General features: G+C 39.1%; 1 protein-coding gene across 3 annotated transcripts; it reads right to left on the reverse strand.

Annotated features, from left to right (window-relative positions):
• Nucleotides 1-152: 152 nt before the first annotated feature.
• On the reverse strand, nucleotides 153-10,628 carry mfsd13a (major facilitator superfamily domain containing 13A). Of its 3 annotated transcripts, none has more exons than XM_040039044.1 (9): nucleotides 10,471-10,628; nucleotides 7,771-8,033; nucleotides 6,735-6,814; nucleotides 5,503-5,952; nucleotides 5,292-5,412; nucleotides 4,937-5,033; nucleotides 3,071-3,242; nucleotides 2,294-2,487; nucleotides 153-1,294 (listed from the first exon to the last, which is right to left on the reverse strand). In XM_040039044.1, the coding sequence occupies exons 2-9, from the start codon at nucleotides 7,936-7,938 to the stop codon at nucleotides 1,047-1,049; spliced, it is 1,530 nt and encodes a 509-aa protein (XP_039894978.1). In that variant the 5' UTR covers nucleotides 7,939-8,033; nucleotides 10,471-10,628; the 3' UTR covers nucleotides 153-1,046. The 3 variants fall into 3 exon arrangements, with proteins under 3 accessions (XP_039894978.1, XP_039894980.1, XP_039894979.1); XM_040039046.1 differs by lacking the exon at nucleotides 10,471-10,628 and adding an exon at nucleotides 10,203-10,437; XM_040039045.1 differs by lacking the exon at nucleotides 10,471-10,628 and adding an exon at nucleotides 8,165-9,106.
• Between the last annotated feature and the right edge of the window lie 2,579 nt (nucleotides 10,629-13,207).

Consider the following 13,207-nt stretch of genomic DNA (forward strand, 5'->3'; position numbering starts at 1 on the left):
AATCAATAAAGGCATTAAGGGATGTCTTTAAACCTGAAATACTTGACCCAGTTATCTTCAAATTAACAGCAGTGACCTTTGCCTGACAGGGCTATAAATGATTTTCATATGCAAACTTTTTGGTGTATATTTAAACTGCGAATGGTTCATCACACTGTTAAGGTTTTTATTTCAACTTTGTTGTGTAGTAAAGAGCATAGAATAACTCCCAATTTAAAATAAAGAGTTTGATTAACTCTCAACACAGAGGTTTATTTGTGGCACTGTCTCACATTCTTTGTAATCGTCTGGAAAAAAACAATTGAAAAGAGAATTGAGTGAGTGGCTACTGGCATAATTTCCTTGTTTCAGTTTCCATCACCACAGGACTAAAAGTAAAATGTTAGAAGTACAACGGACGAACGGCAGTGTTGTGCAAATGCATCATCAATACTGACGTATTACAAAATACAGTTCTCAACATCAAAGTGGCATTCTGTGTGAAACATGTACAGCAAAATGATCAACTTGTGTTTTCATGCAGTATCAACAGCACTTTCAACACAACGTACTTACATTGGAAATTCTTCATCAACTTGTTAAGAAAAGTTAGAAATCAGAACCGGAGCTCTGTTGTAAACCTACCCTCCTTTTGCTTTTCCAAACAAGCTGATGGTGCTGACAATTTAAAGATCAGCAAAGACGTTCAGACTGAGCTCAACACCAGAATTACACGTAAAGAGGGCACCCGATCTCTTCTCCCCTTGGTCCAAAAGATTGATTTGTTTTACTGATGTTTTGGTCATCGGTTCAAATATAAATATAGTTTATTATTTTAATATAAAAAGAATAAGGCAGATTTCAACATGTTCATTTCCACATGGATTAGTGAGCCCGCTGTGCATTTTCCACTGTACACAAAGCCACATGATCTGTAAGAGTTTATTGCACAGAAGGCCAAGCTGCAGAAAAAGGGCAGAGCAGCTCATCTTCTTCCAAGACATTATCAAAAAGGACTGTAAAAGCTAATGACGTAAAAGTGTCCATGTGCAACTTCGCCCAACAGTTCATATGGCCTTGACATCGATAAGGTGGCCTTGCTGGGCCCCCTGCCGCAGGGCTTTGATCCCTTGCAGCTTGCGGCCATGAAGCGTGAAGCGAGACCAGGCCACCAGCTGGAGCAGGGCACAGGTGATAGGCACAAACACCAACATGTAGAAGCAGCCCAGGCGTAGAGGCGGATTCCCTGAGCTGGAGGCGACGTGAGACCCAGAAACTGAGTCCTTGACAGAATCTCTCTCAAAGATATCATAACCTGGAGACGACAAAATTAATCACATTAAATTTGACTCTTTTTTCCTGAAGCCATACTTAAATATGAAAACAGTAAGAGTTAATGAGGATCCTATTGATGAAAGAAACTAAAGTAAAACTAGTGAGGCAAAACAAAAACGTGTCACTAGGATATATTTTAAGAGCACGACTGGCATAAAGCGATGCTTGTCTAACAGGTTATATTTGGGGAAACTGGTTTGTTAGCCTTAAAAAACACATCCAAAGAGGAAGTGAGCAGAGACCATAGAAAAGTCAGTAACATCCAGCTATGATGAGTGAATTCATGCAAAGCTGGTGTCGCAATTTTCCAAACTTTGAGGCAAGTGACTGATAAGTACGTGGCTTGGCTCTGGATACACCCCCTTTGGCTTAGATCGTTTTTCCTATCAGCAGAAACAACTACACTGACTCTGTCCAGTTAAACAACCTCATCCAAGTCTTAGTAAGAAGGTAAATATACATGTTTACAATGTTTTTTTTTCTTCTTAAAATTACATTAATTCTTTGTTGGCTGCCAGGTCACTTGTGCTGACCGTCCACAAATGGGCAAACAATTAATGCAAAGTTAAACAAGTCTGCAAAACAAGTGTAAAACAGATTGATTTTTTTTCCAATCCTGTTCAGGTTCTAGAAAACTAAATTTTAAAAAATGAGATTACAAAAGCCTGTTTAAATCAGGTAAATGCCAAAGATTTGATGAGTGGCTTTTTTGTTTTGTTTGTCATTTGCAAGATAAACTAACCACAAAACAGCAATTTATGTCATCTGTCTAGTTCAACTTGCTGTGCAAGTCACACACATGTATTTTAACTCTAGTTGAACGCTCAAAACTTTATCAACACACATATCAACAGAGTGTGTGAGCCTGTAGTAATTTGTGTCAACTTCATGGGAATCGCACATGAAAGCAGCGCCTTGGAGCAAGCTTGGAAAAACCTGTGTCCTCATGAGGTCCAAGGCTGAGAGTTTCTGTTTGTACCTGTGTAAACACAGAGCAGCCATGTGCCAATGAGTGGGGCGAATGTCTGCCCGGGTTTGGTCATCAAGGCAACCATGCCGAAGACGAGAGCAGAGGCGGCTTGCTGACGTCGGTTTACCACAAAGTCCTCATCCACCAGATCAGAAATCACCAGTTTCAGGAGTTTGCATGTCCCCTCGGTGAACACGCGATTACTAGAAGATGGAGACGTAATGTTACAGCGTGGAAACATCAGCTGTAATACAGGTTATCATGCAAAAAGCCTTTGTTCAGAGCAGTCAGAGCACGCTAAGGTGTGTCCGAGTATGAAAAACAGTAACAACTTCATCGCTTTTAGCTGTAAAGTTTTAGTGAGCTTCACCCACAAGTTTAACCACTTTACCACAGCTGTGACTAAAATTATCAATGAGCTATGAAAGCACTCAAATGCTGTTGATAGCTATAAGAACAGCAAGACCACTAATAGTCTAAAAACTGCATGAAAATCAATCGCTTGTGGCATTCAAATGTTATATGTGTATATGGGACTATACAGATAACACAAATATTACAATTACAGTTAAGAGTAGACCAATTTCAGAATTGTGGCTAATTTCTAGAGACAGCATTTATAACCCCCCTCAAAAAAAGGGTCTCTGCAAATGGCATGCACAAAGGAATTCTGGGTTTGTGTATGCAGCTTTGAAAATGATAAACCGTTAAAAACAAGCACAAAAAGAACCAGCCAAACTGCCACACATCCATGAAGCGTGTGCAGATGTGTGTGCACGGCCATACCTAGCAATGAAGACACACAGCAGATAAATGTGGTCAGCCCCTGCTAGCAGCATAGCCACACTAAGTCCCAGTTTGAGCATAAATAGCCAGCGGATAACCTGGTAAACCCCGTAACGCTGGCACAGTGTCAGGAAATACAAGTTGTTCAGGTGTGGAGCAATATAAGAGATTCCTGTGTGGAGCAGAAGCAGAGCTGCGTTAAAAATTAAAACTAGAAAACAGCAGAAAAATAATTTGAGAGAAAGCGAGTGGAAAGCCAAAAAACCCCAAACAATACAAATAAGTAAAAATCTTGCAATTCATTCAAAGGTTCTGGTGCTACACATAAGTACCAAAAATGTGTGGTAGCTTTTATTGTCATGTCTCAGATTTGGAATCACTTGCCTGAAGAGATCAGGCTTGCAGAATTAGTAACCACCTTTGAATCACTTCTTATAGACTAGCTTCAATGTTTTTAAGGGCCTCACTAACAAAAATATATTGCTCAAAAAAAAAAAATGAAATGCAAAGTCTGTTAAATTTCTGGGACATCAGCTTGTCTAGTTAGAAGCATAAACTGCTGTGAAACAATTTCAACTGCTTGGTTGCAAATTAAATTGGCAACCCACTGCCAAACTGGTCATGCTGGTTGATGCTGCAAACAGCATAACGTTCGCCAAGCCTCTTTCATACCATCTGGCCCTCGTGCCACCCTCATGGAGTCAGTTCCTGAGAGTCTGATCAGAAACACGCAAATGAGTGAAGTGAAATCACTGAAGGTCATTCTACGCTGCTCCTCATGTTCTTTCTTGATCAAAAGAGCAGATGTTGGCTTGTCTACTGGGTTGATGCCTGCCCAGTTCTCCACATATAACAACCCTCTCCTTCTACCTCCTGTAAACTATTGTACAGTTAGTATTGTATAGTTATAATTATAGTATTGTTAGTTAGTAATTAGTACCCTTTTATCCCTTAATTTTACAGAAATCTAGCATGTTATTTATTTTTAAATTCTAGTTTTATATATCTTGGAGATATATCTTTTATATACTTATAAATGCACCATAGGGAGGCTTGGGGTGAAACAGCATTTCGGACAATAAAGCTCTTGAATCTTGAACTTGACACAGCAAACCTGATGTGCATGTGCCATCCTAGAGGAGCCAGACTGTGTGCAAGCTACGTGCGCTGCAGGTACCATCACATGGTGACAAAGACACCAGGAAAAGCAAAACTGGAGAAAAATCAGTCAGCATATAAGGAAACAGCACTCCTCTGTGGCCACAAGGTGCAAAATCATTCCCTTTGTGGGGTTGTTGCCTTGTTTTTGACTCTCCAGGACACATATTCTCACTTGAGTTCGAATCCAAGCAGGTGAAATAGATTCACAGTGGTTCATGCTTTCTACCTAGACAGATGAATTTCCCAGAGGTTTAACTAACTTTGCGTGACACTATGAAGATCAAGTGCTCACTTCATTCTTTTCAAATGAGTTTCTTCTTTCATATAATTGTTTATTTTTTATTATTTTATTTTCTGTGACTTTTATTTAGTTCTCTTTCTGCATTTGCTTTTCTGTCAAAGCAATCTGCAAACTATTTTCTTAAAGGTGCTATATAAATAAAGGTTAATTATATATTTTAATATGCCACTACTCATGGTTTAAATGTATACATTGCAGTGTGTTTTCCAAGCATTTTTCCTCACATAACAGTGTTAAACATTAAAATAACTTCTACATTTTAAAATTCCTATTGGTAACTTCCTATTCACTAAAATTTAAATCACTATATCAAATATACAATTTCTTATCTCTTGCTGTGCAAAGCATCCATTACAAACACTTGTGTAAATCATTTACTGCATCTCAACTGGATCTCATCTTACCAAGTAAAATTGAACCCGTAGAGGCAGAGATGTTGTCAGATAAGAGATGTTCTAAGAAAAGAGGGAAGAAGTTGCTGTTGAAGTGGCAGTGAAACACCTGCAAACAGAAGCAGAAGTGACAGATAAACTAAGATGATTATTTTATTCTAAATTAAAAGTAGTTTGTTGCTTGGACCTGTAGCAGTTTTCTTTAATTAAACACCAAGAAAACAAATGAAATGTTTTCTGATTTTATCTTGCATTGTCTATCGTTAATAACAAGAACAAACTCACTAAGACTGTAAAGGTTTGTACTAAGATTGCATGTCAAAAACAAACATGGGCTCACACGGCTTTAAGACTTTTAAAGGCTGACCTGAATCAGGTTCATTGACACGAACCACATGAAGTTCCTGTGTCTGGACAGCTGCTTGAGATACTGTCCAATAGTGACAGGTTTTTCCGGGTGGTTAAGTGGAGCATGGCCAACGTTTAGTCTGTGATAACAGACACACACGAAAAGATGTGAGAAAGGAGAAAACACAGTATGAAAATTTCTCATATTATTCACACTTTTAAATTCTTACTCTTTGAGTGCTGATGCATCATCTTGTTTTGGATGGATTTCCTTCATAAAACGGCGCTGGAGCATTCGAGACACTAAGAAAAACCCCAAGACGGAAAAAGCTGCCAGAGTTACACAGAAGATACGGAAGGAGTAAAAGTCCTCTTTATCCCAGAAAGAGTAGGACAGAAAGACGGAGAAAGACCCCAGAGCGCTGAACACCGAGCAGTGAAAGTTGAGGCGTGTGCGATCGGTGGCAGATACAGCGAGGTCCGCCAATAGGGCGCTGTGGTGGAGATCCACCATAGTGAGAAAGCCATCGTAGAGACACAGGCACAGCAGGAACTGCAGGCCTGGACTGGCCCAAGCCACCCAGAAGGCCAGGAAGGACACAGCGAAGAGAGGACCATTTGTGGCGAGGGCCTTCAGACGCTTCAGCACCACCTCTGGATTTGTGATCTGAGAGCCGGCTCTGGGTGGAAAAACGAAACACATAACAAATCTTTAGACGCGTTTTGTGATAATTAACCAACTTCCCTGGTACAGACAGACAGCCCCGTATATCATGTCAAGCAGCGGAGAAATTCTTAAAATGAAAAAGGGAAAAAGTGCGTATCCCTGGCATAAAAAACGTGTAGTTGTATTAAATGTAACAAACTTCAACAGAATGATGTGACCAGCTTTATAACATCACCGCCTTAGAACAACACAGAGAAGGTTTGCTTAGTGATATAACAATGTAAACACAGAAAGCAGACAAATGTTTGACAAAGTGCTCTGATGGCGTCAAACACTTGGGTGTGTATGAGTGTCTAAGAGATACTTGGGCGGTATGGGTGGGAAATGAGAAGCGATCAGAGTCCGAATGAAGATTATATCTGGAATTTTAAGATCATTCTACAAAGATGACTTTATGTTGTTGAATCAGGAGTATCTCTCCAAGTTCGAGGCAAGTAGATGAACTGTGCTGACACATAACAAGAACAAACTTCTCTTTTTTGAAAGTAGATGTGCAACCGACAAAAATATCCCAGAAAGAAACAAATCCTATTGCACAACATTAGTGTCTCTTCCAAATGACTCCAACGACATAAATGACCTTTTTTTTTTGAATATCTATTGTGTGTGGACACGTCCACATTTTTAAAGCCTGTGCAGTTAACAGTTAACTTGTTTTTCTGCAGTCTTTTACACATTCATAAACAAATATTTACAACTGTGTTTGTAGAAGAAAGTAAAGATGCAGATACTCACTGAGGAGAGCTGAGAAAGGCGCGGTCACTCAGCCAGCCGAAGAGAGGGTCATTCAGACTGTTCCAGATAAGGAAGACAGTCTTTGGAGCAGCAGAAAAATAATGTTAAATAAAAATCAGTGGATGATGGCGCATACAGGATTACCATTAATCTTAAATTGGTTCCAATATAGAATCTGTTCTTCTGTGTAGTTTCGACCTTATTGTTTTGCCATAATGTATTTTGTTTCATTTAATTTAACTATTTGCTTTTATTTATGCTTTTGTCTTATTGGTTTTATTCAGTGTTACAGCAGCACAAGACAATTTGTTGTGTCCAATGACAGTAAAAAAGACAGATGTAGCCACCATGATGTCATCCATTGGTTTGTGGAGTCCTGTTATGAAACCTGAAGCTTTTCACTATCTAAGAGGTGGATCTGGCTGTGATACTGCTGGATGTTCACTGGTTAACGACTTTTCAATCACATGTTGTTAGCCAATTCTTCAGCTTACTCTGGATAATCCTCTTTTCTGACAACAAAAATGGCCAAAACATACAATTTTGGATTTAATATTGTATTCAGTCTGACTTGAAATGAATGACTGAGCCCATAAACTCATCATGAAAGTGTTTATAGAGTTACGGGGCAATGGTGCTTTTCCCATAAACTTCTATAGGACTGAAAGTTATTTTGCAACCACAGGTTATTGCCCCTGGTAGCATTAATAATAAATACAGGTTTAAGGCCATGTTGTTTTCCCTTTTAGACCCAGAAGCTACTATCAGTAAAAGAAAGATCCATTTTTCACTGTCCAATTTTAGTCTCATGAAGAGCTGACAGACTTTACGATAAATAAGTTATATTTCATAATGAAGATTTCCGTTTTTCTGGTACAAAAAAAGGTAATTAAATAACAAAAGCAAAACGATGAGCACACTCTCAGCGACACTGGACTGGTAAATTAGAGTTGGATTTCTAATCTGAATTAAACGTCCAAATTTAAATCACGTGTTTAATCTCAGAATCACAGTTTGGGGCATTCTTTAGACTCACCTCTCCCACCCAGAAGGAGATTTTATCGATCTTGTAGATGGAGACAAACGTCTCCACATAGTAGAGCAGGAACACATTGTGCAGGATGGATGTAAACAGAGCCAAAGAGCCATAGAGCAGCGCAGTAGAGAGGACACCTTGCCAGCAACCCCAGACCCTTGTGCCCATTCTTCTTTCTCAGTCTCTCTGCTCCGTCTTTCTTTTGTGCCGAACAGCAGTCATTTCACAGCCTGGCCGCCCCAGGGTTACCACCTCATCATAACCTGCAAACAATAAAACAAACAAACCACACAGCACAAGTAAATGCATTTAGATTTGATAAGAACATACAACAGATAAACTGTATTAGCTCATAACGTCACATTTATGAGCATTACCAGAAATTGCACTGCACCTTTTTAACAGTTAAATCCCAGCTGAGCACACCAAAATAATATTAACATTCCCGTCTGTCTCCCCACAGAGTCTGAGCAGACCAGAAAAAAGTGCTGTTTTCAAAGCAATGGTGCACTAGGTACTCATTAAAGTTAGTTAGGTTGTGGTACACTGTTCCTTTCCTCTGTGAGCACACGCCCAGCCGACTGAGAGTAATACTACTTCTCCCAGCCAAATATGACCACTCCTTTGAAAACTCCATCTCACTTACCTCATAAAAAGCTGACTAAAAGGACAAAGTAAACATTTCAGGATGAGTATTTTCACTGCTGTGTTGCCCTTGGGTGTCATATTCAAAACTGAAGTGCTGCACTGTTTATGCTATTATAATTACAAAAAACAGAAAAAAAGAAAGATTAGCTTGAAAAGGAAGCATAATGAGCTTCTTTCATCAATGCAGATATATATAGACCTTAATACAGACTTTGCATGTACATGCAAATTTACTGTAGGTCTTGGGAAATGTTCTTTTTGGCCACCTTGCGGGTATCAGTGCATCCAAATCGCTGTATACAATCTACATACAGTCACACCCATATTTCTCTATAAATTAACATGAGGTATAGAGAAAAACTCAGTGGTGTTTTCCTAAGAAAGAAGCCTGTACAGTTCAAATAGACCGTATGTTGAAGGTTCATGGATAGAGTGAAAGGGGAGAGCCTTCTTACACCAATATGTAAGAAGGATGTCACAGGTAGGGACAGGAGCAAAACGTGTGAAATGCTGTGGAGGTTATGTCTTGGGGATGAATTTCAGCTTGAGGTTTTGGAGATCTTGTTAAAATTAAAGGATTTATGCACACAGGAAAGTACATATATTGATCTACCGTGCAATATCATCTGGAATGCACTTTTTTGACAACAGCTTCATTTTTCCAAATTACAATGATCCTAAATACACTACCAGTGTAGTAAAAACATACCTGGATAAAAAAGAAAACAATGGGACACCATCAGTCACGGACTGGGATCAACATTTCCCATTTTTATGGAAATATATGAAGAAATGAGGGACTGCTACAGCACTGCAGTTTAAAGATGCGCTAAAATATTCTAAGACAGCCTCCTTTATTTGTTCATAAAAACAGTCTGAGGAAGTTCTCAATGTGTTTGTAGACTACAAACACATTCAGTACCTTCACGCACACCTTGTGAATGAGGTCCAGAGTTTCCATGTTACACCCCCTTGTGAATTACTGTCTCCTTTGTTGGCTGTTCTATTCTCATGCCCCGAGTGCATTCTCATAAGCAGCACCCCAGGGAGAAGAATTTGCTTAAAAATACCAGTAAGCACCTCTCACTTCATGCCTGACTGCCACAAGCTCAAACTTGCACTGATCACATCCTGTCACGTCTTCAGTGGGGGAGAAAAAAAGTAATAGTTAAAAAACAACATAAAACAACAACAAGGCGATATGATACTTTCCATCAGTGTACTGTCTAGGTACAACCAAGATAAGTGGGGCAACCTCAGTGGAGTGTAACAAAGAGCTCCCTATCAGATCCAAGCAGGTAAAAGCGGGATATCTTTCAGCTGGCTGTGCCATATCACATCTTTAACACTTGTGCATCTTACCAAAACAAAAGTGGTGTACTTTGCAGAAGATGATAGTGCCTGACAACATCTACAAATATCCCATTCATGTCCTCTCAGGCACGGCATATTTACCAACTGTTTTCTCCCCACCTGCAGGGGAGCCCACCTGTTGTGTTTACAGGACATCACAGATGTTTTTTACCTCACCTCACACTGCAGACAATCATTATAAACAGACTTTACAACGGTGTTATAATGGTTAGGTCAAACTGCACACAATATCTTCCTCATGTGACAAACACGTATTCAAACAGTTTTATAGCCTCCCGAGCTAGTAAAGAAACTACAAAATGAAGAGGAAATAAGCCCACTGACTAGTAGTGACTAAACTTCTTCTGCTAAATATACGACAGACACAGAAAAGGCGGCGTTGCTGCTCTAAAAAAAGACATTTAACTTACTATCAGTAGCTTATTAGCTCATTCACAAGCTCGGCTCTCGATTGAACTCGCTCATATTACAAGTAGTAACGCACATGTGTAGCAGCTGATCGATTAAGAGCAATACTGGAATAAGCTCTTATCTGGGCGTTAAACGTCCAGCTAATCGATAGCGCTAGCATTAGCTAGCTGGTTAATAATAACCTTATCGAGCTGCCCAGCAGGAAATTAACATATTAAGAACTGGCTTCAAGTGTATTCACGACAGAGTACCGACCGGGTTACGTACCGTTAAAAAATGTGTTAATCGAAGAGAATAAAGCGTGTTTGGCTTCGTGGGAAATTAACGTGTTGGCTCAGCAGCTGTGTCTCAGTCCCAGACAGAGAACACGTCATGACAACAGTCCGTACTCACACCGGTGACGACTGCGCCGGGTTTGTGAAAGGGTTTCCCAGCACTGGAGGCACACTGATAAGAGCTGCAGCGCCACCCAGCGGCACAACGACCAGATGCACTTGTGAAACATGTTCAGGGACATGGAGCAAGCATTGAAGCCAACTTTGGATTCCAGTATAACTTGCAACGAGTTACATAAAACTGGCCCAAAAGCAGTTGTTTTGATGGCAGCTGTTTTGATGGCATGATTTTTTTTAAATGTAGTATTTAGACATATCATACATCAATACACAGGCACAGAATAGAATAGAAGTAATTACAAAAAATATATATAATTTCACAGAAAAAGTATCTGATATTAAATTGGAAATGAAGCAGTCAAAGCTTCTTCACTTAAAAAACAAACAAACACATTATTGTTATTATTATGTTTAAATAAGGATTACATCTTAAATGTCCAACACACCTGTTGTTGTCGCCTTCCTATCTGTCTGTTTCCCTCAGAGAGATCCTCCTTTCCCTCCTTTCAGTGCCACTTGCCAGCAGGCCTACCACTTCTACAGTATGTGTTGCACGTAGATTTCAGATTGCTCAGGAAAAATATGCTTTGTGATTCATCACCCCTCATGGGTGAGGGGGTTGAAACATGACATAGGAACAGACCAACCGACAGACATGACTGACTGGGGAAAAACACAAGGGGAAGAAAGCGAAGCCAGAAGTGAACAAGGGGCCGAGGTAACTTAAGAGGAGAACAAAAGGACTAGACAGGGGACAGAAGGAGACAAACAACAAGCACACATGAGACGGAGACACCAGGGAACACAGAAGAGAACAAATCAGGGAAGATGAGACAAAGGGGAATACAAACAGGCACAGAAGCAAAGAAGGACAAAAGATTACCAAAATGAAACAGGAAATCATCGATACTGAGACAAGGACATGGACAAACATGGGTATCAGGGACCAGGCAACCAAGAACATACAGGCACAGGTATAACCTTCACAAAATGGGTTTTATTATGCCCCAAAAAAGGCAAAATTATTACAAAAATTCTAAATGACAGAAACAAACTATTTTAAGAAGTAAGTGGGCCCATAAAAGAGGCCAACTAAAGCAAAATTCTACTAAAAACACTTAACAAAACACCATAACTCACCAAACTGACCTCCCCAAATGAGAGACTACTCCTGTTATATATTAAGTGAATGAACCATGGTATACATCAAAGGTGGAAACCACAGAGACAATAGCTAAACATAATACAAGAAGAAAGCCCATTCCCCCCCCTTGTGTGGTCACAACAGCTGGTGAAATCTATTTTATTGACCTCTGCATTTAAACCAGCTCCACCCTTAGCCTTCTCCTTTACTCAAACCAGGAAGGACTGGAGCAGCAGCCAGGTAACTCAAAAAGAAGAGAAAATAATTAATACAACATATACGTACAACATATAGTACAATAACAAACAATACAAAACAGATTCTATGCTACTGCTTGCACTATGGCCTGCTGCTGTCATGTATTACAAACTACCCAATTTAAACCTTTCAGTTAATTTATGGACACTGAAGCTTTACAGTACAATGCAAAAAGAAAGGTAAACAAAAATATTACCTGAGTATTTCAGTTGTGTGTTGGCATGCAGCCATCACAATGAGGATGACACTGAATGAACCTGGGAGACACAAGAATAAACCCTTAAGACTAAGGAAAGGAAGGGGATGCTATAAGGAACTAATAACCACTTCTAAAAGCAAATTCCCAAAAGAGTGAATGGCTGTCTGTATTTATGTGTTAGCCTTCCACAGACTGGCAACCTGTCCAGGCTGGATCCTGACTCTCACCCTGACAGCTGGGATAGGCTCCAGCCTCTCCATTTGGATACTTGAATCATCAGATTCAACCACTGTGCACCATATAAAATCAATAAAAAATATAATTTTATCTCCAAATTGGGTAGCAGGCGTTTGGAATTACACAGCAGCAATAATGAAAATGCAAATAGTCCCATGGGCCTATCACACAGGCAGCTAACGTGATCCACAAAAAAAATATGAAATGCAATAATAGAGTCTGAATGACTAAAATAAAAAAAGAGTTGAGACTATATTTACTCTGATGTGATATCTACCATAAATTTAAAATAAATTAACGATCTAATTTGGTTTAAGATCATTTAGCACCAGTAAGTTCATTTACTGGCATTAAACTGTAAAACTGTTTTAAAATAGATCATATAATACAGTATAACTTATAAATACTGCAGTATTTATAAGTTATACTGTATTATATGATCTATTTTAATTATATTTTAATTAAAATTTCTACTTTTTTCAGTTACAGTAAGAGTGTACACATTTTATCTACTTCAAACAACAATAAATTACTTGAAAAGATGTGATAGCAATTCAGCACTGTAAACCACAATTTACCCATACCCCCTTAAAAATTACACTATTGAGAAAATCTGTCCTTAAAATATGCTATTTAATAGTGGAAAATGTCAAGTATCATGTCGATGATAATGTTAAAGACTGTGGTTGGATAACAGGATCACTGCATTTTTGCTATAGACCACTTTATTCTTTAATAGAGTAGATGCAGTCATTTATAAAGATTGCAAGT

The sequence above is a fragment of the Simochromis diagramma genome, unplaced genomic scaffold (assembly GCF_900408965.1).
Source record: "Simochromis diagramma unplaced genomic scaffold, fSimDia1.1 OVJJ01000402.1, whole genome shotgun sequence".
NCBI classification, from domain to species: Eukaryota; Metazoa; Chordata; class Actinopteri; order Cichliformes; family Cichlidae; genus Simochromis; species Simochromis diagramma.

What these genes read in the sequence shown, in the direction of transcription:
- mfsd13a (XM_040039044.1), bottom strand. Translation starts at nt 7,938, where the DNA reads ATGGGCACAAGGGTCTGGGGTTGCTGGCAAGGTGTCCTCTCTACTGCG. An exon ending in GATGCATCAGCACTCAAAGA is followed by an intron (nt 5,413 to 5,502) that starts GTAAGAATTTAA and finishes CTGTTATCACAG; the next exon opens with ACTAAACGTTGGCCATGCTC. An exon ending in GCTGCTCTGTGTTTACACAG is followed by an intron (nt 1,295 to 2,293) that starts GTACAAACAGAA and finishes TGTCGTCTCCAG; the next exon opens with GTTATGATATCTTTGAGAGA.